The following is a 25,656-nucleotide window of genomic DNA, read 5'->3' as shown; positions in this document are numbered from 1 at the left end:
GAACATTAGGAAGTGCATACTCTGTTCTGATTTAGTTGGCTATATTGGAATTTAAAATGTTAATCCCTTGAAAAACTGAATTTCAAGAAAATAGCAAAGGTAAAGAAAGTGTATTTTCCTTTCTGTGATTTTCTCTGCTGTGTTTTCTGTTTATCAATTAAAGTATCAAATTCTGCCAAATTCTTAAACTTACTTGGATGAAATGCTCTTCTCTGGATTGGTTTTTCTAGAAGGAGCAGCTCTGTTGTCTTATAACCGAAGTTCTGGAACAGATAAGTGGGATTATTTTGGGGGGTAGAAATACTTAAAATTTTCCCCACACCTTCCTTCAGACTCTTCTTCCATGAGAATTGCTGGGATCGTACCCTTTTGTTGATTCCACAGTGCTCCTACCACGCTTTGGGAATGGAGTAAACCCTTGAAGACTCTGTAATAAGCAAACCTGAAGCCAACTTGATATATAACGGTTTTAGTGTCAAATCCAAAAAGCATCCCTACGCTGTTATGGTTAAGTGTCATATTTGGCCTTGAAGTGCCTGCATTTACCTTTGTGAAGCTGCCTGGGGAGGGCTGTAGGCTCAGTGCAGTGGGTTTCTGTTGTCAAATCTCGGTGTCTGTACAGCAGTAGAGCTGGGACTGTTTGTGTGGGAAGAGGAGAGCTCTTCTTGCACATGGTTGTGTGCTGGCATAGTCCCAGTCCACGTCAGGCTTCTGAGGCCTACCCAGTGTGAGCTGACAGTTCTGATGGAGTGAAAATAGCATTGGAAGTGATACCTACTTCAAGCTTTACCTTCACCTCAGCAAATGTGTCTGATCCAGCTGAATCTGCCCTATTTTGGTGAGATTACTGAGCAGACACCATCTTTAGAAGGTACCAGAGAACACTTAATGAACACGTTTTTATTCGTAAAATGAAGAACAGCAGCCTGGTGATCTGAGAGAAAGTACTTCATCTGTGCTGCACTGCTCAGCCACTCACACCTCCCAGCAGCAGTGCAGAGCACCAGAGACCCGAGGACATGGTAGATGAGGTTGCTGGTAGCTTTTGGGATTGCAATATGCATTTTAAGCAGTCCTAAGGCTTGATCCTGCCATGCTGATGGCTGTACAAGTGCAGCAGAGATGTCCCCATTGTTCCAGTTGTGAAAAAAAGACTCAGGGAAAGATGGGAGAACTGGAATGACCACAGAAGATTTGAAAGAGAGAGTGACATACAGTTAATTCCGTTTTTGAGGAGTCTGCTGGTGGAGCTCCTGTTTATACTGAATAAACAGAACAGCTGTAGTTAACAGATCAACTGAGATGCAGTCACTCCATGGAGAAACTACATACTGAAATGAAAGCATTACCTGAGGTATTAATTTGTTACCCGTATTGGGAAACATTATGATAATTATTGGGGAAGGTTAGGCGTTTTCAGTGAAACCTGTCTTGGTTAAAGGGTGCTGCTACTTGTTCAAGTGGGAGTGACTTGATAATATTGTTTCAGAAAGTGGTGCCTTAGCTTTTAAGTCAGCATTTAACCTGTGCTCACGCGCTGTGTCATTAAGTGTTCTCTGATATCTTCTGAAGATGCTGGCTGCTGGCAGTCGTGGCTGGTTCAAACTCAGCTGTGGATACGGTGCCTCGCTTCCCCTGTATTTTCAAGTTGGTGGTACTTCAAATGGGAAAAGCTTACAGTGCTTCACCCACAAATAGTAGTGCTTAACTGACGTCTGAAGTACTTCTGCAACATCTATTCCCCATAGCACAGGTACATTATTTCTTCCTTTCATGTGTTTCTAGTTACTTAAGCAGCTTCAAGTTTGTTCAAATTATGATTTCATGTGGTTTGAAAAGTGGCTTTTTACTGTGAAAAGCCATAAAATGCACAGAATAATGTTACCTGCCAAGTGTGTAGCCCTGGAAAGAAGCAGCATCTCAGTTGCTTCGCATTTACATTTTCTACGTCATTAGTGAAGTTCAGCTGCAGACTCTGATCTGCTATTAGAGAGGCTCCTGCCCCTGTTAAGGAAAACTGAATTACCATGGAATGGTAATAAGATGCAGCATTACTGCCTTTCCTGATTTTATCAGGAGTCTCCTGATTTATTTTTTTTTTTATCTTAGATCCTGAAGTAATATCATTAAGTAAAAGGCACTCCCTTTCGTGAGGCTAAAAATGAAATGCAAATAAAGTAAACCCAGAATATACATGCCACTGTTCTTAAGGCAGTTACATGGTGAGGAGGCATTGACTCGTGGTGGTTCTGTACACTTGAGATTAGAACTAATACAGTTTGATCAAGCAATAAGAAGCAGCGCAGCATCTCATGTAGCGTAGCTTTATGCCATGAGCATATTTGCCATTAGTTAGGCAGAGTCCCTGTGTTCACGTAGCATCCTTTATGTGCTACACATCTGGAACTGGCACTGCTGTCCCTTTCCCCTTGGTGGTTTGACAAGCCAGACAGATGCTGGGCTTCACCACCAGTGTCATCCAGGTACTCTGGCCAGCACAAGGGGCTGTCACAGCTACAAGGTACTCAGTGCCTCTCTTGTCATTAAAGCATTTCCATGCATCTTTGCATGCAGTAGATAGGCTGGTGTGCATCAGTAGTGTGCACTCGGCCAGTACTAATACTGCCAGAAACTGCTTGACTGTAGCTACTACCATATGTACTGAGCTTGTGCAATGTATCCCCTATTAAATCTGGATTGAGCAACCACATAAATCATTGCCTTGAATGTTTTGGTTTGCATTGGCAGCCCTTTTGGTAAATGCTGAGATAAAAGTTCTGCCTACAGCAACCCATATTAACCAAGTCAGCCATGTGAAATGCATCCATTTATTTAGGGAAATCTAACAGCTACTTGGCTTTGAATAAAAACACTTCTTTTCTTTGTGGTTTCTTTAGATAATTTCAAGCTCAAATTCAACCGCTGCTATCCAATGTCTTCTGGGCAGAAGTGGTTATAAAACTGTGATGAAAAAGATTGGCTTGTAACTTTTGGGCAAACTTGTCTTTGCAATGCTGCATGCATCTGATCCATGACAGTAGCAAAATGTCATGGAAAATGCTGCCATGTGTTCATTAGAAGTCTGTTGAGAAGTGAGACAGCAAACTCAATTGTGAAAGCACAATTATATGTTATTCAAGATGAGAAAAAACAACACTGAGCACCAGAGTGAAGTAGCAAAGCCAGCCAAGCAGACCAAGCAACAGCAGATGAGGTTATGCATTAACAATTGCAAGATTGGGGATACTGAAAGAAAGAACTATTCATGCACAGTGCTGGCCTCTAAATTAACTAGAGTGCTTCAGCAGAATGACCCGTGGGCAGCTCAATAGATATTTTTGTTCAGTGCACTGAAACAATTCAAGAAGATGTAAATAATTGCAGGCTGAGTAAAATCTTAAGAGACTGGAACAGAAAACATTGCTGTTGTTCAAAGCAACTGCTCAAAGCAGCCTTTGATGGCCGTGCTGTTGTCACTTGGCTCGGTCCCCTGAAAGACAGAGCTGATCAGTAGGTGGAGATATGTGCAGGTAAGGAGAGGCCACTCTGTGCTCCAGGGCTGGCGGGGCTGGAGCTGGGTGTGGGGGAAATAGAGGGGACATAAGAGTTCTCAGGGGTAGAAGCAATAGCTGTGGTAATCCGTCTCCTTTCTATGTGACACAAGCACAGGGCAGCTCCCTGGGGAGCTGCTCAGGTTTCCACCAGATGATGCACAACAGACAGTGCTGCAGGAGGGCTGGGAAGGTGGGGCTGGTGGAAGTGAGAGCATGACAGGCGGCTACAAAACCACTGGGAAAAGTGGTTTCATTTGGTACTCATGAGTGCAAAGCACTGGGCTTTGCTTTCCCTTCTTTCACCCACACGTTGTTGTTCAGACCTATGTCCTGATGTGTTTAAGTGAACTCTGCAGTGAAAAGACTCTGAGAGCTGTAAAAGTAAAATTAGGCGCTTGTGAACAGTTGATTTTTATCATTCCATCAGCAGCTCTGTGGCCCAGTCTGGGTTTTGCTGCGCTCTGTCTCTGTGGAACAACATAATCACCCTATTTCTAAGTGCCTTTTTTTTTTTTTTTGCTTTTTTTTTTTTTTTTGTACAATAAAGATATACTTTTACTTGGTGCTTTGCAGAATCGTTTAATGTTGTTTGGTTTTAATCTGTTGTGTGATTAAAATAGATTAATGTTGTTGTAACATAAAAACCCTCCAGGGGTTTTGTTCTCTTTGTAAATATTCTCTTGGATCTTTTTTGTCTTCTAAACTGTGTGTAGGGAGAGTACTTAATGGGACCTGGGGAGAAAAGAGCAGCATTTTAAACTTAATATAAGAATTTAATTTTTAATAGGTTTCATTTGGGGCTGGAGTATTCATATTGAAGTGGAAATTAAAGTGTCTGGATGCTTTGTGTTTAAGCTGTTGGAAAGTCTATAAAGCGATGTGTGGGTAAAAGCCTTTCTTTCTTATCTGATCTTACAAATGCGCAGTTAGAGAAGGTATTGGCTGATATCATTCATTCATATTTGACCTAGTTTTGCGAATTCACCTTTGAGTTTTCTTTAGTGAGTCTGTGCAGGTGTGCTGTGCGGAGCGCAAGTTGACCTGCTGTCCTCCAGCAGGGCTCCTGGTCCTCTCCACATTTGTCTCTGGAGGCACAAGAAGTTGTTACCGTGATTAAATCGCTTCCAGACTGTTGCATGCCATACGGATGACTGTGGAGTGGTTCACTGAGCTGCATGGGAAGCAGTGGGTTGTGTTCACGTTGAGGTGAAATGCCTGTGGTCGCTCCAGGTTGGCAGGTGAGAAGAGTGAAAAGAGATACTCATTACTTAGAGTCATAGAATCATTAAGGTTGGAAAAGACCTCTAACATCATCCAGTCCGACTGACCACCTACCACCAATATCACCCACTAAAACGCATCCGTCAGTGCCACATCTCCACAGCTCTGGAGCATCTCCAGGCACAGTGACCCCACCGCTCCCTGGGCAGCCGGTGCCAGTGCAGCACTGCTCTTTTGGTGAAGTTTTTCCTAATATCCAACCTGAGCCTCCCCTGGCACAACTTAATGCCAGCACCTCTCATCCTATCACTGTTACCTGGGAGCAGAGGCCGACCCCCCCTCACCACCACCTCCTTTCAGGCAGTTGTAGGGAGCAGGGAGGTCTCCCCTGAGCCTCCTCTGCTCCACACTGACCCATCCCAGCTCCTCAGCCGCTCCCCATCAGACGTGTGCTCCAGACCCTTCACAGCTTTGTTTACTTCATAAATTCACTCCGCCTTTTGCCTGGGAGTAAAGACTCTGCAGTTTCCTTTCCAGGTTAGGGAGGTTTTTGCTCTGCATTACAGTCTGCTAGCAGGCTTTAGTCACCTAGCACTGGTGAGGAGGTGAAAAGCTCCACAGCAGGCAGCTCGCCAGCCAGGATGCTCTTGTGTGTCATACCTCTGGGGTGAGACTTGCATCCCAAACCACGGAGATCCCCACATCTGACTGCCATCTCATCCCTGGGAGCCCTGTTGGGAATGGCTCTGTCCCTCCTCCTGCACTGCTGCGGGGACAGGTGGGCCCGGGCAGCAGTTAGGCCTCTGTCTGAGTCACAAGGTCACTGCATGTCTTTGCAGCCTGCCAGCCTCAGTTCATACCCAGGGTACTGTACGAGAAGCAGGTGGTGGTGAGACACCGATGACAAGAGCCCTGTTTATAGCTAATGAGCCCCTCCAGCATTTACGGAGATAACCAGCAGCCGTCCCCGCTGCATATACATTTCCAGGTCTGTGAGCTTAGCTTAATACCTCCGCCTTATCTCAGCGTTGCGGACTGCTTTCTGTCTTCATGTGGAGGCATCAGAATGGCCTCAGGCTCTTTGGTAAGATTAAGAGCTTCCCCTGGCATCCTGACAAGGAGGAAATTTAAGGAACAAGAGTATTTAATTTAAAGCTAATCTGGTCTTTGTGAAAGCGGAGGATTAGACCATTAAGTTCTACGCGCCTGGCAGGTTTCTGCCACTGATGGCACAGATGTGTGTCTCCTGAAGTCTGTGTGTGTCTCTGAGCATGCTCTGTTCCTAGAATTCAGGTTTAAGCCTTGCTAGGAAGAGTAACCTAGCGAAAATGATTGGTGCATTTGTTGTGGGCGCAGCCTGCTTCCTCACGAGGACAGGTTTTTAAATGTTTTCAGCAGTTTCCAGTGAAACTAGTGGCTGTTGGTAAACGTTCAACCGTCTATTTTTTGTTCCTGCTACCCAGGAGCAAACTGTAAGTTAGCTTCCAGTGGATGCTGGAGGGCTTCCAGCACACAGGGCAGGCTTAGCACGTCTTGGGAGCAGGGGCTTGGATCCCTTAGAGGTGAGATGCGGGAAGTGAGCACATCCCCACCTGCAGCCGGAGCCATTTGCGTGAGCTGCTCTCCCTCTTCCCTGTGAATCAGTTTGATATCCCTGCCTTGATAATAGTTAAATCCTCCTCACTTGCATCAGAGCACCACAAGTGAGTACATTAACGTACAGATATTTATATGCAAAGGTGCATACACAGATGCACACACACACATAAATATGTAGGATTATCTGTTAAATGGAGCTCTTAATGGTTTGTTTCTAAATGGTAATGGGCCCAGTTGATTTTCTATGTATTTTCTGTGTTATACTGGAGTCTGTTACAGTTTCAGCCTTGTGCTTATTGTATAAGAATATGGGCATGATTATAAAGTATTCATAATCGTCAGGGCCTAACAGAAAGCTAAACAAATGAGCTAAGGACATGATATTAAAGGCTCGTGGCTGTCAGCCTCACTGTAAAGTGAAAAAAAAATCAGCTAGATAATTTTCATATATTTGAATGCATAACAAGGAGTAGTGGAACGAAATAAATCATTGTGTATTACATTTTCTTACTCACTTTCTTACTCAGATGCATCCTTTGTACCACAATGAAGAGTGGTGGCATTAGGCCAGGATTGAATTTGACCTTTTTTCAATCCTTCTCATTATTTTCATGAAACCAATGGAAAGAGGCCTTAAGCAAGAACTGATTCTTGTTTTCCACCAGCCCCCGAGCTGAAGAGCTCATAATATGAATACTTGGAGAAGGAAACGGGGACAAATGCTGACCTAACAGTGTCCCCAGGGAGCCGGAACAGAACTTTAATCTTCTCCTCTAGTGCTTCGTCCCTGAATCCTGATGATTTTCCACCGATCATTTTTTTTCTATATATTTGGAGACATTGCAAAATCAGTTTGCCCAATACATCCTGAAGGGTTATTGCTAAAAGGCTCTCATAGCCTTGTAAGAAGTATGTGCTTCGGCATATCTAGTACCTATTAAACCTAGTGAAATAATAGGGTTTTCCTATGTCAGAACAAATCACGCCTGCGCCACAATAACTGCAAACGTTCTCCAGGACTTAATGAGCTCTTGCTGTTTTGCAGTGATCCAAACAATTTGTTACAGTGATGGTTGTATAGTACAGAATTATGTTATTGAAACCATCTCATAAAAAGACAGGGATATCAGGGGAAGCTGAAGCCACACTGCAGGAAGCGTGTGTGTTTTGGGGCTGTGCTGCACTGATGTGTAATTTTTACATAGTAAAGATGGAGGTGTATGGGTGTGTAATCTTTGGTAATTCTAATGTGATCAAACAGAGGTAGAAAAAGAAGGCATTTTCCTTGGGACAGTGAACTCTTCCTGAAGTCCTTTTAAATTGTAGCACAGTAAAAGAGGATAAAACAAAGTGAGAAATTTGGCATTTCTCTTTGACTTTTTACAAATGAACCCAGAGTCCCAGCATGAAGCACAGAGCTGTGCCTATTTTTTCCAGATAGTGAATTTGGGGAGCTAAAATCCACTTTGCTTCTCTTGAACAAATTTCCACACGGTCATGAAAAAAAAAAAAAAAGAAGAAGAAGTGTAAAATATCTGAACTAGAGCAAATTGAACAATTTGGCGACTCTAATGCCTTCATCTGAAGTTTCATGCCTGCAAGGATGTGAAAAAGTCAATAGCGTGAATTGGAAGTTATTGATTATTTCACTGGGCTGCTGTTGAAACATCATATGTGCTCGATTTGGTCTCCCAACACCCAGCAAATGTGTGTTTCTAGTTTCGTCTCCCTTGCGAAAAGAATTGAAAACACTGTAAATTGAAAATGATTTTTTTTTCTAATTTTAAAGTATTTTTTCTTGAAGTTAAATAAATGTTATTTGTAAAGGTTCCCCTCACTCCGAGACGGATATTTCATGCTACAGATGGGCCTATTCTTAATTTACTTTGTAAGGCGTTGAGCCTTCTGTTCGACACTGCCATCTGCAGCCCCATTGATTTTAGGACATTTGTGTGAGGCTGTCTGCATCTGACAGCTTGCGGGGCTGGCTCTCTGCTGCTTTGAAACAAAGCAGGTTATGGAAATGGGCTTTTCTCCTGCTGCCTCTGCGCCAGGACCGACCTCTCCGCCTTGCTGAATGACAGCAAGAGATTCAGATGAGAACCTCAGCTGGGAGGAAGCTTGGGGTCGAGCTCTGTGGTGTGGAAGGTGTAATGGCTGTCATGTTACAGCAGGGTTAGCTGCGTTGACTCCTGAATGTGAAAGAACACCAGTTACCCACATTGTGAGTGTGGAGCCGCTGAGAAGTGCTTTCACTTCGTGCCGCTGAACATTTACACTGCTTTGCATGGAGCATACAGCAGTTGAGAGCAAAAAAAGAAAAGGGATTATTGTGGGTATTTGCAGAACAGATTTGACTGTAAGATTATACACAAAAGTAAAAATATTTACATCCCAGTTGGTTAAAAATCTGTCCGGTATGTCTATTTGTTTAGCTAGCATTAATTACCTACATCAGCTCCTTCTGGTTTGGTTAATTTCCAAGATTCAAACGTTTTGCTTTAAATTACTGGAATTAAGAGGGAAATGTACACCCTGGCAGTTTGCTGATGTAATCTTAGGAAAATACGCAGTGTTTTGTGATCAGAGGTTGGAGGCTTGGCATGGTCCTGCTGGTGGGAGTGATGGGAGAAGAGAAGCTGGACCTCCTTTCCATCCAGCTCTACAGAACCCCATATTGCATGCACCCAGACCATCCCTTGTACCTGCTTCCAGGAGTTTAAGGTGCTGGAAGCCAAGCGCATGCCGCAATGCTTGTCCAGAGAGGGATGTTTTCATTCATCAGAGGCCTGTGAGAAGATGAACAGATAAAGAAAATCAAATGGAATGTAAGTCGTGTTGCTGTTGAGATAAAAATGAAAGCCGAGCAGTTTCTCCATGGCTCACCTTTGCTAGGTGGGAGGCTTCCAGGTAGCGTGCTCCAGGCTGCAGAGCCAGACGAGGCTGTGTTGAGCAGGGCGTTACTGCTTTGCATCTCCAAGCCATCAGAGATGATGCAAATAATGTGGAAATTCCTAGGCTGCAATTTGCGGAGCTGAGGTTGCCAACTGTCTGAGGGCAAGAAGCTGCTTTGCTGCGGGAGGGCTCTGGCGCGCTGGCTGCAGAGCTCACACGCTGCTCTTGCGATCCCTGGGCTCCCCACGCAGCATCACACCTGGGCACACTGTGCCAGCTGGTGCGTGCAAGCCCACACCACGAATCCACAAATCGAAGTATCACCTGCCGGGTTATCAGCGACTGCCTCTGCTCAAACGTGTGTGTATCAGGAGGGAGCCAGGGGCTGCAACGTGGGGCTGCTGCTTGGGCACGGAGCCACGTGGGAGCGAGGGCTGAGGGTGGCTTTGCAAGCATCTCTTTCAGCAGCTTTGTTGTTTGAAGGAAGCTTTACTGATTCGGGCTAAAGGTGATTTTAAGAAAAGGAAATGAAAGAAGGGCTCCTTGTAATCCATATCACTTCCCCAGAGCAGCCCATTGCATGGTGACATCTGCATGGGAAGGGTAACGCAGGGCAGGGAAGCGTGGCCAGGGATGCAGGGAGCGATCAGCGCTGCTGGAGAAAGCAGTGTGGGATTGGATCCTCCTCCTGATCTGCCCAGAGCTGAGGTGCAACATGCTCTGCACTTTGGGATCTTCAGTTTGCTTTGTGGCAGCACAGAGGTGGAAGAGCTCCCATGTGTGGGAGCAATGCAAAACCAGGCTGCCGTGCACACAGCCACCTCAGCCCTTTGTCTCCCCGTCCCCCCCCAGAGTGTCATCCATTCAATATCCCAATATTTCAAAGTTAGTTTGAAAAATTCTGGTCTATCTGTAGTGCGGGAATATGGAGATAGCTTCTCATTTCCCTAACGGATTTAAAAGTAACGAAAGGAAATTGTGAGCTGACTTGTGTGGCTCCTGACTCAAGCTTAATGGCAAAAGAAAAAGCATAGGAGGATTCAGAGGACTGTCAGACAGTTGTAGAAACACTGAGAACGTTACCACAGCGATACGAGGCGGGATGTCAGTTTGCTAGAGGGGGAATGACCCTCAGGGCTCATTACACTGGGAGGCCCTGGAAGCGCTGTGCTCGTGTGCAGGGGATGGCCAAGGTGTGTGCACATCGTCCCACAGACCTCGGTGCAAGAGAGCAAATACCGGATAGGATGGAGCGCTGGTGCTCAGAGCCACGCGTGACCTCCACACCTGACCTAACGTGCGGCGCGTGCTGCTGAGCGGACACTCAGGTGGGCGCCTGTGGGTGTCTGTAGTGGAAGCACTCCTGATGAATGGCACCAAGTGTCTCTACATAGGAAGAGCCCTTCCTCTGATGGTGGGGAGCGGCTGCTGGCAGCTGGGGCTGTCCCGGCTCAGCGCTGCGGTGCCCCGCGTGCTCACGGCGTGCTGGGGAGCTGGGAGCCGCTCAGCAGTGTGCTCCTGTACCATCCGCAGCGCGGATCTGTGCCACATGTACTGTATATCCCCGGTGACAGCTGAGCAAACTTATGAAATAACAATTGGGGATGATTATATTGGTTCTGAGGATTAGCACAGCAGGTAGCCGTGTTGGCACAGGGCAGGGTTTGGGCCGAAGGATAAATACACATTCTTTTTATTACTGCAGCTAATGGGAATCTGCTAGACTTTGAAGCATAGAAAAGGCTCACTGGCCACCTGTGAGCTAATCACACGGATTTGCCTCATTCTGTATTTCAGCTCACTTGGAGCCTGTAATCTAATTTCCAAACAGAGATGAGAAGAGCGAACAATTCATTTTCTACTTTACATGGCTGTGCTGGTAAACTTTTAATCCTTTCAGAATTACAGTTCCTTGCAACGTGGAGGTAACAACACAGAGCCCTGTGTGCAAGACGTGAGTCTTTGAATGCACCATTTGCTGGATAATAATTAGCCTCAGCACGGCTCAACATGAATCAAAATAAAAGTTCGGAGCGTTGGACGTTTTTCAAATGATGTCTTGGAGCATGCATAGACTAAAGATCGCAGTTTTCATAGAAAATTCCTGCGTTTTCAACTTCAAAAGAACCCCGCAGCAGTCAGTGTTGTCTTCAGCGCCTGGCGTTGCACCCCGCTGTTGGTGTCTCTTCCGTTTGTAGGACACGGTGATGTCAGTCTCATATCCTACCTAATTAATTATATTTATAGCGGAAATACGCGTGTGGTAGTTTTGGCGTTACACTGGACTTCATTGCTCATCACTCATTTTGGAACGCGTGGAGGATACCCATTTAGGCTGGATGCCGAGCTGATAGAAGCTGGAGGTGCTTCAGTTTGCTAAAAGCCCAGATGCCACTGTGCTTTCAGGTGTGTTTATTGGACTGCTCCTCAGGCAGTTTCTCTGTCTTAAAGAAACAAATCCTGTTGACGTGCTGCTCTGCTGCTTTCATTAAGGGCATCCAATAAGTGAGCACCGAGTAAAGGTGAGCACTGAGGTTTCTGATGTGCAAAAGCCCTTTCACACCAAATGAGCATATTTTTAGTGTTCTGTAGGGGCAGAAGCCAAGATGTGCCCTGGTAGCTCATCCTAGCTAGCTCCCAAGTCCCCCCGGGCCAGCTTTGCACTTTCACTAGGATTTTGCTTTCAGGTTGGTAATAAAAAAGTAGAGCCCACGAATTTCATTTTCTACAAACTGCTGTCAGTCGTGCTCACTGAAATCTTAAGTGTTTGTTCAAGCCAAAGGGATATACGGTTGTAGAAGTCAGCACTGTCAGAGCTTTGTTGCACGTCACAAGGTGATCATCCAGAGGGGTTAGGGAGAAGACTTCTCTGATTGCATGGGGATGTCTGGTGGCTCACACATTGCTCCTCTGGGTCTCTCAGAGGGCAGGCACTGTTCGGTGAGTCAGTAGTCTGTCAAAAACTCTCTTTTGCAAAGTCTTCCTGCATGTATGTACAAGGAAAAAAAGAGCCCAGTGTCATGGGTAAATGTAGCAATAGTGGTTCAGCTGATTCTGTTGAAGCACCTCATGTTGTGGCGAGCAATTAGGATATAATGGACCCTTTACCGTATCAGAATTTATTCTACCAGGAGGCCCCCAGCTGTCCTGAGGTATGTGAAACCAGAGCTGACCGGCGGCACAGCCTTTCTGATTGCAAATAACATTCACACAGATTGACTGGCACAAAATGACATCTCTCTGAGACCTGCCAGCTTCCTGTCATCACCCCACCTCCGTGTCTGGAAATTAATTTGATTTAAGCGAATAGTCAGATTTCATTCCGTTTGTTTATACAGTTTCAGTGACTGGGAGGGCTGCCATCCGACTGGAGTCCGTGTAGTTCAAGTAATTGGAGCAAGGCAGTCAGCATCCAGCAGATGTCAAGAGCAGGCTGGGGAGAGCCGTGGTCAAGAAAACAAGATGTCAGGGCAAAGCAAGCCTTTTCAAGTAGTTCAGTACTGCACCTTGCTGGGGTAGAGAAGTCATCACAAGGTCTGCAGACCATAAGGGGCTCTTATTACTTGCACTAAGTTGTGCAGGAGGTAATGATGCTCCACTATAAATGGTTGTAATAAAAAAGTCGAACACTCTTCAGTTCTTGAATTATCATATAGGCTTCAATGAAATGTCGCATTCCTGTCTACAGAATGCTATAGAATGATGTAAAAACAAAACCAGGAATGCCAAAGAGCCATTGATGGTCTTGTGTTTTTTTCTCGATTTTATATTCTTTTCTATTTTAATTAGTATAAAGTCTTTCAAGTCCTCTATCACTGTCCCACTTGGGAGGAATCTGGTGCACAGTCGTGTTTAGCTACAGAGGAAAGCTTTTAGCAACCATGGCCTGGAAGCAGTGAAACACAAAATGGGCTGGCGGATCTTCAGTTCCATTACAGCTGTATGTGCAAACCTATTCAATGATTTGACCCCTTTTTTCCATTTTAAAATAAAACAAATTCATGGGATGCATTTTAGCACAACTGAAGAAATTCAGACAATTTTAAAAGGGGACGAGCATCGCTAGAGAACTGTAACAGAGATGTTTAAGGGGATGCTGTGTTGAGCAGGGAGCCTGAGCTCTGTGACCAAAACGAGAAGAATCCTCCCAAAGCAATGCTGCCTTAAACAGCTGGGTAATATCAGTCCTTTCCTCTGTAATACTGGAAACACAGCAAAATATGCCCAAGTGTGAGAATACTGCTAAGCAACACAGAGCACTGGAATTGCAATTTGGAGGCTCAGTGAAGATTTCCTGTAGACACTAAAGAACCAAAAGAGTTGTAATTAAAAGTGCTCATTGTCATGTTCCTGCTGAGCTTTGCCTTGGTGTTAGCAAGAGGGGCACTGGGGTTTTATGCTCTGTGCTTTTATTGACATCATGCCTTTAAAATCAGGATTGAAAATTCTTGGCTCTAAAGAACAAATTCACAAAGGAAACAGTGTTATGTGTCTGGTGAGTTACGGGCATGACACCTCTCAGGAGGAATAAATGTGTTATTTTTCTATATAAACACACTGCACTGATCTTTTTTGTCCTTCATATATTAAACTGAGCTGTCAGGCTACATTCGATCAGTGTTCATAAGATGATACTTTTCAAGCTGCTTTTGAAAGCCAGTTTTATTCAGGCTTATTGAAGTAATCCTGTTGCATACGAGTGGGATGGGTGTTTGGGAGGGCACTGCAGCTACATGGCTGAACAAATCGATAGTAAGGAAGGGGGCTGACAAGGAAGCCCCAGACATTTTTCTTCCCAGCCGTGTGGTGGAGCTAATCTTGCAATAGGGTTATCCGATCCATATTGATAATTGGAGGAAATGGTGAAGCATCGCTGCTCCCTGTTTGTAATTGCTTGGTATCCTGGTCTGCCACCTCATTGCCTCTTGGCAGCTCTGTGAGGCTCTCATCGCAGGGGGCTGTGCCGTGGTTTGCTGGGTGGGCCTTGGGGTACTGTGTGATGGCTGGAGGGCACCGTTTGGGAGCCAGCCCAACCTGGTGTTAGGGTGGGCAGACATTTCTGAGTTCCTCTGCAGTGTCAAAGAAATGGTTGTCATTTCTGCGGACTTGCAAAAGAGATTCAACAAGCTCCCAGGCAAAAGGCTGCTGCAGAAGCTGAGTGGCTGCAAAGCAAGGAGCAAAGGACTGTTACCAGCAAAATGTGGCTGAAGAATGGAAAGCAAGCAGTTGGGTTGTTTTCATCATCATCTCTTTGCAACGCGGTGTTGGTTTAAGAGCTGCTTGACTGTGAAGTCCTCTGCCCCAGGCTGGTCAGCGTAAAAGCCAGGAGGGCAGGCAGCAGCACATACACATGCTGTAAGGTTGTTAGAGCTGTTAAAACAGTGAAGAAACATCATCCAAGTGAGAGAGCTGGGATTGAGATTCAGTCTAGACATACCTGAGGCAATGCGTGTTAAATCAGAACATGCAGGCCTCAACAGGACACACTGGAGTAGCTGGGACAAGTCAAGACCAGCAGCGGGGCAGTACTGCAGATGGTTTAAACCTTCCCCAGCTCTGTCCCAGCCGGCTGGGAATGGCGACGTGGTACGGAGCCGAGGAGCCAGGCGGTGAGTGATGTGGAAGGGGTGAAATGCTTTGGTCTCAGGCAGTGGTGCAGCTGCTGACCAGCAGACCCTGTCAGCCTCTACAGAAACCTAAGGGGTGCAGCAGGTTAGCAGGAAAATGAGCAAGAAGGGATTTGGCACGTGGGTGAAGTCTTGTAGGAAGAAGGAGTGGGAAGACAAGAGCTGAAAAACTTACAGTGGAGATATAAAGGGAAATGCTCTTGTAAAGGAATGGGTGATGGTGGTGACTTAGAGAGAAGTCTTTCTCACAGACTTGCAAGAACCAAGTGGAATTAAAAGGTGAGGAATGAAAACCCTGTGGAAGGAATATTTTCACATGACGTACTTAGAAATTTACTGCTATGGGCAACGATTTTAGACTACTCAGTGAGACTTGAGTTGTATGCAGTTAACAAGCCTGTGGTGCATTACTGTGATTTTAGAAAGTTGTGGAAGGAAATCTCATGCTTGTGGGTGTAAGGCAGTCTTACTAGAGATCAGTGTGAGCTCTCACATGCTGGACAGGTTATTTGACCTCTACTGTCTGCAAGGGTTTTACACCTGCTTTGGACAAATCAGTGGTGGGAAAGGTGGATCCTCGTCCTGATGCAGAAGGGGTTGTCCATGTTTCTCTGAGCCCTTTGTGCTTTACAAATGCTGTGATTACAAGCCCTATACTTCTTTAATTAAAGCACAAAATTGAAACAGAAAGCAAAAGCTCTTTGTGCTCAAACCCTTCATTATCAAAGAATAGCCCCCAATTAATTTGTCAGCATTACTTCCTACGTGGGAAGTTTCCATTCTGTTCAAGAAGAATCCACTTTATTAAACACTCTGGTGCTGGTAGCTGGCTAGTGACCGCTTCAGAGCCGCACAGATAGTGAGTAACTTATCTCTGCCTGTTGGGAAAGGTTGGAAAGCCAAGAGCTTTTCCCTGCTGGAAGTGAGCCTTTCACTGTGCATATGTGTGTACATGTGTGTGTGGAAGCAGGGTTGAGTTATGGTGTTGCTTTCTATTAGGTTCTGTGAGGATGCTACAGTTGCATGCGTGTTTTTCCTGTTCAGTAAAACGTGATGATTTGTAGCAGAGAGGAGCCTGTGGATGTTTTGTACTTCACTTTCCTCTAGAAAGCCATATCCCATTCCTTTTTGCTAAGTAAAGATGTGCTTTAAAAAAATAAATCAAACATCAAGTGCTTTCAGTATTATATTCACCGCGTACAGGATATTGGAGTTACATTTATGGCCTGTGTTCTGTTTAACAGCTGGATGAAGTAGATTGTTTCATGTGAAATATTGGAGGACTCTGCCTTCTCAAATCAAGGCCAGCAGCGGCTCAATGACTGAAGAACTGTCAACATCTTGTGCAATTCCACTAAGTGCTTCTTTTCATTGATCTGCAACTTTATTGTTGGCAATTAAATCCATTTCCACGCAGAAGATAAACATTTTTAGCAGGAGGTAGCAAAATCTTTTGTCCTGAATGATTTTTCTTCTGTTTTATAATTAAGTACAAAGTGTGTCACAAGTCTTGCTATTCAGTTGTACTAAATACCTGCTTACTGTGGGATAATTGATATCAGCAGATGACAGAGCTGCTTGTAACACGCTTTCAAATGCGTGTTTTTAATTTGCATAATCAAATACTTTGTTATCCTTGGAAATTAGGATGAAAGATGACTGTGTGCTAAAAATGAAACATTGTTTTTAGCAAATTATTCTGTATCCAGTACAACAGATGAAGCGCTCTGGGGCCTTTCTGATACGTGTTGGCTGGTACACCCAACAATCTTCCCCGTCCTTTGCAGTAATAGTTTCTGTCATCTGCCTTTATTTATCCACATGTTTCATTGACTGGTGTCTAATCAATATGAAATGTACAATCAGGTCTTAAATCTGATTAATTATTTCAAGCCATGTTAAATACTTGTGGAAGTACATGTCCCAGAGCTGGCAGTCAGCAGGGTGTACGTTGTCTGCATTCCATTGACTTCAGAGAAGTTAGGACAGCTTGCATTGGTTGTGAGAGTTTGCTCCAGCTGCCCACTTACCCGTGTTACAACCGAAGGAATTCGTTTTATATTTTCTGAAAGATGTATTTTTTTATCTTGCATAAAGTTATCCGAAAATTTTAGCTAGACAGATTATGTTGTCAAGAGTAGAGCTTAACTTAACTGAAGAAGCAGAAGAAAATACATGCTATTTTTAAATTTAATAACGCTATAAAAATCTATAAAAATGTGAGATATCCTTGGAACGCTGAATGCTCAGTTTCGAAGAGCACAGTAGCAGGTACAAAAGAGTGAAAACTCTTACAGTTTTCACACTTTGGAGGAAGGACTTTGAACTTAATCCAGCATCCTCTTGGGAGAATGGAGGATTCAGTGTTGATTCTGAGTTGCTCTCTCAGGATGACGTCTTACTCCCAAAGCAGACATGGAGAGGATGAATCCTAATGTGAAAGGACGTAGTAGGGGCAGGGTGCTGTATGTTCTTGTTTCCAACTCAACCTGCACATGGAAAAGGTAGATGATTTGGGTTTCAAAAAAAAAAAACATTTGGCCTCTAAGTTGGCAGCATCATGCCTGATGTTGTCTAAAGACTTCCTTCCCCAAGGACTGCCTGGTCAGGTCAGAGATGCCCAGTTGACACGTCCTTGGCTGCCACATGGGATCCGAACAGCTTGGTGCTTAGCAGATTTGGCCTTTGGTGCACCCAAACATGGAACATGTCTGCAGAGAGCTCTTGATCCGGCAAAAGTAGTGTGTGCAATGAATTGGTGAACCTCTGGGAATGTAAAACTTGGTGAATTTCAGCAAGATCTTTCTGTTGGCAGAAGAATGGTTGCGCTTTGTCTTGTGGCTGCCATGTTCCCAGCTGGCCACCCCTAGCCATCCTATGGCTCCTTTGGATCGCCCACATGGTATAGAGGAGCCAGAACACAGAGTTTAGGGCACATTTTACTGTGCCTTAGGAAGACAGACAACAGCATTTCAGGTGAATGCTGCATATAACCTGTGTTCTTTATAAAAATCCACGTCTTCCTATGGAAGTGCTTGCGTGCTCTGTGTATTTCTTTGTTAACTGTGTGTATACATATAACAGATCAAGGCTGGAAAATAAATGCATATGTATTAGTATGTATTTAGTTAAATCCAGCTGGCAACCAGTCACGAGTGGTGTTCCCCAGGGGTTGGTCGGTGCTGGGGCCTGTCCTTTTCTTTATTGATGACCTGGATGAGGGCATTGAGAGCACCCTCAGTAAGTTTGCAGATGACACCAAGCTGGCAGGAAGTGTCGATCTGCCTGGTGGTAGCAAGGCCCTACAGAGAGATCTGGACAGGCTGGATCTCTGGGCTGAAGCCAGTGGGATGAGGTTCAACGAGACCAAGTGCCGGGTCCTGCACTTCGGTCACGACAACCCCAGGCAACAGTACAGGCTTGGGGCAGAGTGGCTGGAAGACTGTATGGAGGGAACAGACCTGGGGGTGTTGGTCGATGCTCGGCTGAACATGAGCCAGCAGCGTGCCCAGGTGGCCAAGAAGGCCAATGGCATCCTGGCTTGGATCAGGAACAGTGTTGCCAGTAGGAGTAGGGAAGTCATTGTCCCTCTTTACTCAGCCCTGGTGAGGCCCCACCTCGAGTACTGTGTCCAGTTTTGGGCCCCTCACCGCAAGAAAGACATTGAGGCCCTGGAGTGTGTTCAGAGGAGGGCAACGAAGCTGGTGAGGGGTCTGGAGCACAGGCCTGATGAGGAGCGGCTGAGGGAGCTGGGATTGTTCAGTCTGGAGAAGAGGAGGCTCAGGGGAGACCTCATCGCTCTCTATAACTACCTGAAGGGAGGTTGTAGTGAGCTGGGGGTTGGCCTCTTCTCTCTTGTAACTAGTGACTGGACGAGGGAGAATGGCCTCAAGTTGCACCAGGGGAGATTTAGGCTGGACATTAGGAAATGCTGCTTTTCTGAAAGAGTGGTCAGGAGCTGGAATGGGCTGCCCAGGGAGGTGGTTGAGTCACCACCCTGGAGATGTTCAAGAAACATTTAGATATAGCGTTGAGATACATGGTTTAGTGGGGTTATTGGTGGTAGGTGGATGGTTGGACTGGATGATCTTGTAGGTCTCCTCCAACCTGGCTAATTCTATGATTCCGTGATTCTATGATTACACATGACGTATACATGTATACAAACACAAGGGAGTGCATATGTGTATCTGTATGTTCATAGAACATAATATAATGTAAAGTCACAGATACAGTCTCTCTAGTTCACATGCAGTCATTTGGTTTGCATAGAAGACTTCATTGTGGCCTTGTCTGCTCCTCTGGTGCCACTGAGCTGATCAAGTAATAACCACGTAGACACAGCAAAGGGATAACTGCACTTGTGTTACTTGGAGGGAACCGAGCCCTGCATCTTGTGTGATCCCCACATTTTGTGTGTTAAGTGAAAAATAGAGGAATTTCAGATTTAAGACACATCAAAGGGCAAAACAGGAAAGGAAGATAATGGAAGCTGCATGTGCTGTCTGGGTGGTACGAGCTCAGCCAGTGTTTTTCTTCAGTCTTCAAAGAACACTGAACTATGGCTTTATTCCTTTCTCAGTGAAAAGACTGTCTGCTGCTGCGTGCAATAGCAACTCAGTGGAAAAAGGGGAGCTTTTGCCAGCACAGAAGTTACATCACAGTTATTTAACCAAAATAGAGAATGGGGGCTACCATCAAATGAAGTTAGCTTGTCATAGGTGCATGAAGAACTTTTCCCCCTTAGTTCTTGTGATTCAGTCAACACTCGTAAGTAATGTGGTGTGCAAAAATGTGCTGATAGGAAAAGAGTGATCTTGTATTTATGGCCGTGAAATGTTGTTGATGAGGACTTGAGCCTTCCATATGAAACGCATAGTTGGTAGTGTTCATCGCTGACAGGGGTTTTCAGCTCCCAAAAGAAAAATTGTGGGATGAGGAATTCTTTCTTATATATGTAGCATAAACCAGCCATGCAGGATGCATGTGGAGAATACACAGGGCTTAGAGAGACTGCAGGACATCTGATAGCACTGTGAGGTGGATGTATAAATGCAGAGGTGTAAGACAGAGAGAGGGATAAGGTGTGCACACGTTCAGGGTTTGACACTCGGAATAATGTTATGTTACTAAACGCAGCATCTTCTAAGCTATGAACTAACAGGAATGGTGCTTAAGGGGCTGTGTAATGAAGATGTAAGCAGCAGCAAAAAATACCCAGGAGACAGAAGGATTCCTTGGCCCTTCTCTCCAGGGGAGGAGGAGCGACTGCGTGAGGAACTAAATTCCCGGCAGCGAGTTGTGCTGAACAAATGTTACGCACACCAGAGACTCTAAAGATATCACATGGAAAGATTTAATGATTGCACCACGCATGTGATACTCCCTGTAGCTTCGGAAGTATCACCTCAGCAGGGTTTTCAGACCACCCCACCTACTGTATTCGTCTTTAAGGGAATTTCTAATGACAAAACTAGGCCCTCAAAGCCCTAATTATTGCACCTTTCTGTCAGAAATCAAAATATTACAATTCTTAAGCCTGTAAGGTGTAGGAAACAATTTCTGAACAAACCTATTCCTGAACAAACTATTGCTCTTTTCTTTCCTCTTTGGGCTCCTGTCTTAACACATGTGGTGATCGGTCTCTAACTTAAAACAATGTGTGATCAAACAGGATTGAAACAGGATTGATCCAAGGAGTTAATGCAAACAGAGTTTCCTTTATTTATAACCTGCAGTGCAATAGCAGTGGGAAAGACTTTGGGCATGCAGCAGAGTGATTAGTTTTATTCCTCTGGAGTCTCTCTGTTGCCACCATGGTCTTCTGATCCAAATGCCCTGGGCAGTCCCTGTGCCCATTACAGACTGAGTACTCCCGAAGTGGTTAAGTACATCCTCGTCAAATAACTCAGTTTGCTTGTCTCTCCCCAGTTCTCTCCTGTATGTCCCTTTTGTCCCATCTCCTGTTCATGAACTGTTAAATCAGTCTCCACTGGGCTGCTGCTGTTGCACAGGGCCTGCAAACCACTTAATAACAGGGGCCTGGCATAGTTTGCTGGGCTCTCTGAATGAGAAGCCCGAATGAGGAAGAGTCTTCGACACATTCCTGCCCAGCCCCCTCCAGCAATTCCGTGATGTGCAGGTTGGCAAACACTGTGTACCTCGTCTGCGGCCTGGAGAAATACTTTTCATCGTAGATATTTGTTCTCCTTCACATCAAGGTTTGACCAGCACAGCTGCCAACAATTCTTTCTGAGTGTATATTAATTTATTATGCATTTATTCATTTTACCCCTTAAAATTGGCAGAAGAATGAGTAAAGTTTTTCTGTCTGAAGATTATTTGGAATCTTGGGTGCTTGCCCCAGGGCCCTTTAAATCTTGTGTTTCCCACATGCTTCGTCTTCATAATTGCCAAAGTTGTAAGTCCAGCTTTACACCATTGCTATGCAATATTGACGTAAACAACGCTCCCAATTCCCACAGCAGCTGCTGGTGCTTCCTTTTCCAGTCCTGGGTCAGCAGCATTCCCCCTGAACTTGTTTGAAGGGATGTCATCCATCAGATGAACAGGTTGCCCAGTGAGGTTGTGGATGCCCACTTCCTGGAGGCATTCAAGGCCAGGCTGGATGGGGCTGCGAGCAACCTGGTCTAGTGGGAGGCGTCCCTGCCTACAGCAGGGGGTTGGAACTACATGACCTTAAAGGTCCCTTCCAACCCAAACCATTCTGTGATTCTATGAAATACTGATTGGCAGAGGTTTGGGGGCATGATTTCAGTGGGAGGTCTCTGTGGAGCCCCAGTGAGCGGAACTCCACTGTAGCGAGTATTATAATTTTAATAGCAGTCATTAGTATTAAAGAGACACAGCTGGAGGACCCAAACAAGTCACTCCATGGCCAGCCAAACCAAGGAAGCCTGCTTTCCCACCAGTAAGCATTTTAAGGTTTAGAATTTGTGTAATAAGGCGCAGAGCTCACATTGCATTTCCTCCCTCAGTGGGTTGGTGAGGGAGTGACGATAGAGGAACAATAACAGAAAATAGTGGTAATGAATAGGCTTTCTTTTTGGTAGCAGGTGGTTTATTTTGAGGAGAATTACTGGGGGAAGAAGGAAAGAAGCAGATGCACACACGTGCAGCGTGGCTGCCTGGCTCTTGTCTTCAGAGAACACATATTTCAGGACTAACCACGTCGCCTTCCAAACTTTTTGGCCATTCTCCTGAAGAACAGTCTCCAAAACTCATCTCCACCAAAATAAAATTGAGCCGAAATTATAGCATTTCCCCTAGCTGTAGGTTCCACTCATGTGGAAGCCCAAGCAATAGCAATGTTGTGATAAGCACAGGTGTAGGTGGGGGCAGAGGTGTGTGCCTGGGCAGGGAGCGGTGCTGGGTTCCTGAGGAGCTCTGCCCCTTGCACTGTGCCCAGCTCCATCCACGTGTCCTCAGATAATTGCATTGCATTTTGTATGATCGCTGAGGGACTGCCTTGGAAAAACACACGCGCAGATGATAATACCTAGCCTCAGAGTTCATCGGGGCTGTTACACTGCCCCAGTCTTGGAGTCACACGTTTATTCTAACAACTTCATTTTCTTAACGATCAATGGTTGCACTGGAAAACTGGGAAACGCATCCCAAGGAGACGTGAGCCAGGAGGCAGGTGCAGCAAACCCAATGTCTGCTGTGCTGCAGGCACAGGACAAGGCAGAACACGAGCCCTGCAGGGCATCTGCCTTCAGTCAGATGCAGTAATTGGTTGGGAGGTCTGACTAAGGAATTTTAGAGCCGCCGCACTCAGGTTTTGTGTCGTTGCTTTTTTCATAGATCAGTGAAGACACCAGAAACTTTCTTCTGATGATGCAGTAGGAGAAGAAATATTAAGAGAAGGACCTGAGGATTAGGGACACTGCTGGAAATTACTTTTGTTTGGTTTAATTCAGTATGAAACTAAAATGTGTCTGCCCGGAGTGCAACTCTGGCAAATCACTTGTGCTTGGTTTTCCCCATCTAGTCACACACTCACCTGTTCTCTTTCTTTTGTTGCAGATAAAGAGTTAGGAGTCAGTACGCTCGCTGAAAATGCCAACCCTGGTGCTAGGGGGCCAGCTGTCCCGAAAATATCAGGACTAGAGAGGAGCCAGGAGAAGAGCCAGGACAGCAGCAAAGACCCAATACTTGAGCCCGTGGTGCCTAAAGACCCCTGCCCTCAGGTGGCCCAGCCTCTGGCCCAGCCCCAGCTGGAACCGCAGCCAGAGGTTCCTTGCCCCAGCCCCGCGCTCGCCCCACGGCCGGAGGCTCCGGCCCCACCAGCCCCACCGCCGGCCGCACAGCTGCCGCCAGCCCCGGAGGAAGCCGCTCGTCCGCCCGCGCCGCAGCCACCTGTGCAGCACCTGCCCCGGCCGCAGTCTCCGGTGCAGCCGGCCCACCCCAACCTCCCTGCCGTGCAGCCCCATCCGGCCGCTCAGAGCCTCTCGCAGCCGCTCTCTGCCTACAACAGCAGCAGTTTAAGCCTCAACAGCTTAAGGTAGGCGGGCAGAAAGCCACGCGTGCCCGTGTGCTGTCTCTTCTCAAACTTGCTGCCCCCACTGGTGATGTTTTATGGTGCCTGGAGGAGGTGAGGGGGAACTGGGACAGAGGTGACAACACATCCCACCCCATCCATGGGAAACAGAGGGGGTTTTGTGCCCTGTACCTCAAATTCTTCCCTAAAATGAGCCAGAATCACTTTATTTTCCGTTGTTCCCAGCAATGCTTGGTAATGTCAAGCGCTTAGTTAATTTGCTTTTGCTTTTCCCACCTGTCATTGCATACTCGGGTTTTTGGAGGGGATTTTATGCAATATAGACCAGTGGAAGAAACTCCCAATTCTTGCGGGCTGAACTGTTCTCTGAAGGCTCCCTACTTTTACCCTTGTCTCCCTGTAAACCTCTTCTGCTTTCCCCAACTACTGACATGCCCTAGGGCAAGAAGTACGGTACAGCTGCTGTTAGCCCTGCTGACAGCTTGGCATAGGCTTTCACTGATGACGTTCAGGCTTAATTTCTTCCTGCACTGACAGCACCTTACAGTCTTCAGTGTTTCTCACCTCTCTTGGCCACACAGAGTTAATCCTCACCTTTTGTAGGGGGATAATAAAATTAACGGAGATTAAGCAATGTGTTCACAGGAACCCGTGATGTCTTTGTAAGTCACAGACCTCAGGTTCCCCCTGTGGCAAGGCAGTGCTCTCACCTTTCCCCGAATCTGAGCTCATATAGCAGGCACATGGTGTCCTTCCTGACCTGGTGAACCAGGATCATGGTTGCTTCGTGGTTTGACTAAAACTGGGAGTTGTCTAAGACTTTATTTTTAACCGAGTTGGTATTGCTCGTCTTTAAAAGCCACTGCAATAAAAGCATGTCATTACTTGAAATAGTGACAAGTGGGATTAAGCACTATGTGATTATACTGTAAACTCTCCCTAGTAAGAAATGAAACCTGGAAAATTGCAACCAGTATAATCTTGCATATTTATTTTGCTGATTCATCTTCTCTCTTTGTATTGTGGGGGTAAGGAGAGTCATTAACAGAATAATAAGCACGTATTTGTTGTTGCCTTCTCGACTTCATTTCATGTTTTCCGCAGTCTTCCATCTTTCTAAGTCATAGCAAAGAAATTAAACTTTTATTAATGCAGCGATCGCTGATGTTGAGCTTCATTTGCCTGAAAACATGAATCAGAAGCAGTCATGTAGAAGGGACCTGATAATTAAGTAATGAATGCACAGAGCTGATTACTCCTTTGTGTGCCATGCCTGTGTTGTTGAGGACGGAATCTCAGCCTCTTAGAGGGAGGGAGACGTGTCTTGGGGCTTTGGCTTGGAGAGACCATAGGCAGTAAAAGATCCTAGATTAGGGAGAGGTTGGAGAAAGGAGTGCCTCAGTGGTATTGGTAGAAAAGCAGAATAATAATTTGTATTTGCAGTACGTTACTTTCATTAGTGACAGGTTTATCATGAGCCGTGCATAGTTCATTGGGGTAGTGTATGTGTACCTTTAGAGCTTTTCTCTCTTCTGTGCCATGCTTAATTGCTTTTCTTTTTGTTAACAGCAGCAGCAGAAGCAGCACTCCTGCCAAGACTCAGGCTCCCCCTCCACACATATCTCACCACCCCTCCGCCTCACCATTCCCCCTCTCTTTACCAAGCCACAGCCCGCTGCATACCTTCACGCCCACCCTCCAGCCCCCCGCACACCCACATCACCCCAATATGTTTGCCCCTCCTACGGCTTTGCCTCCTCCACCTCCATTGACGTCAGGGACCCTGCAGGTTCCGGGACACCCAGCTGGTAGCACTTACTCAGGTAAGAGACGGACAGATCGCGGCCCTAGTGTGGCACAGGAAACCCAATCTCTGGTTTTAGTCAGAATAACTCCTTTTGGTCCATTCTACGAGAGCTGCTGGTTGGGTAGAGGGAGCACTCACGGCTGAATGATTTGGAGCAATGTCCAAACCAAAAACCACCCAGACTTTCCCAGTGACTTTTCTTCTGCCCCGGGAATGAGGATTTTTGGAAGCCTGTGCTTTTCTGTGTCTGCTCCCCAGGGTAAAACCACTTCAGAGTTCGTATGGGGCCGTGCAGAATCTGTGCACGCTCTCAGATGTCTGTGCTGTGGCTGTGGTCTCTGCTCAGCCTTGCTTCCTTCCCTCCAGCCAGCCCGGCTAGCGGGAAGTGTGGTGGCCGTGCACACAGCAGTCCTGAGGTCGGGTACGTGC

At 45.9% G+C, this 25,656-nt stretch overlaps 1 protein-coding gene across 6 annotated transcripts in view; it reads left to right on the top strand.

Moving 5' to 3' along the window:
• The window catches only part of AUTS2 (AUTS2, activator of transcription and developmental regulator), a 670,249-nt gene that overhangs the window by 621,046 nt on the left and 23,547 nt on the right, over window positions 1-25,656 (top strand). For 5 of the 6 annotated variants that reach the window (XM_021416122.1, XM_021416128.1, XM_021416126.1 and 2 more), the window contains exons 7-8: window positions 22,946-23,423; window positions 24,990-25,243. In XM_021416122.1, coding sequence (XP_021271797.1) covers window positions 22,946-23,423; window positions 24,990-25,243 — 732 coding nt within the window. The remainder of the gene's footprint in view (window positions 1-22,945; window positions 23,424-24,989; window positions 25,244-25,656) is intronic. The other variant, XM_021416123.1, reaches the window with a different exon arrangement.

This window comes from Numida meleagris, chromosome 18 (assembly GCF_002078875.1).
Source record: "Numida meleagris isolate 19003 breed g44 Domestic line chromosome 18, NumMel1.0, whole genome shotgun sequence".
NCBI lineage: Eukaryota > Metazoa > Chordata > Aves > Galliformes > Numididae > Numida > Numida meleagris.
Note: the sequence above shows the minus strand (reverse complement) of the source record. Positions and strands in the feature narration are given on the sequence as shown.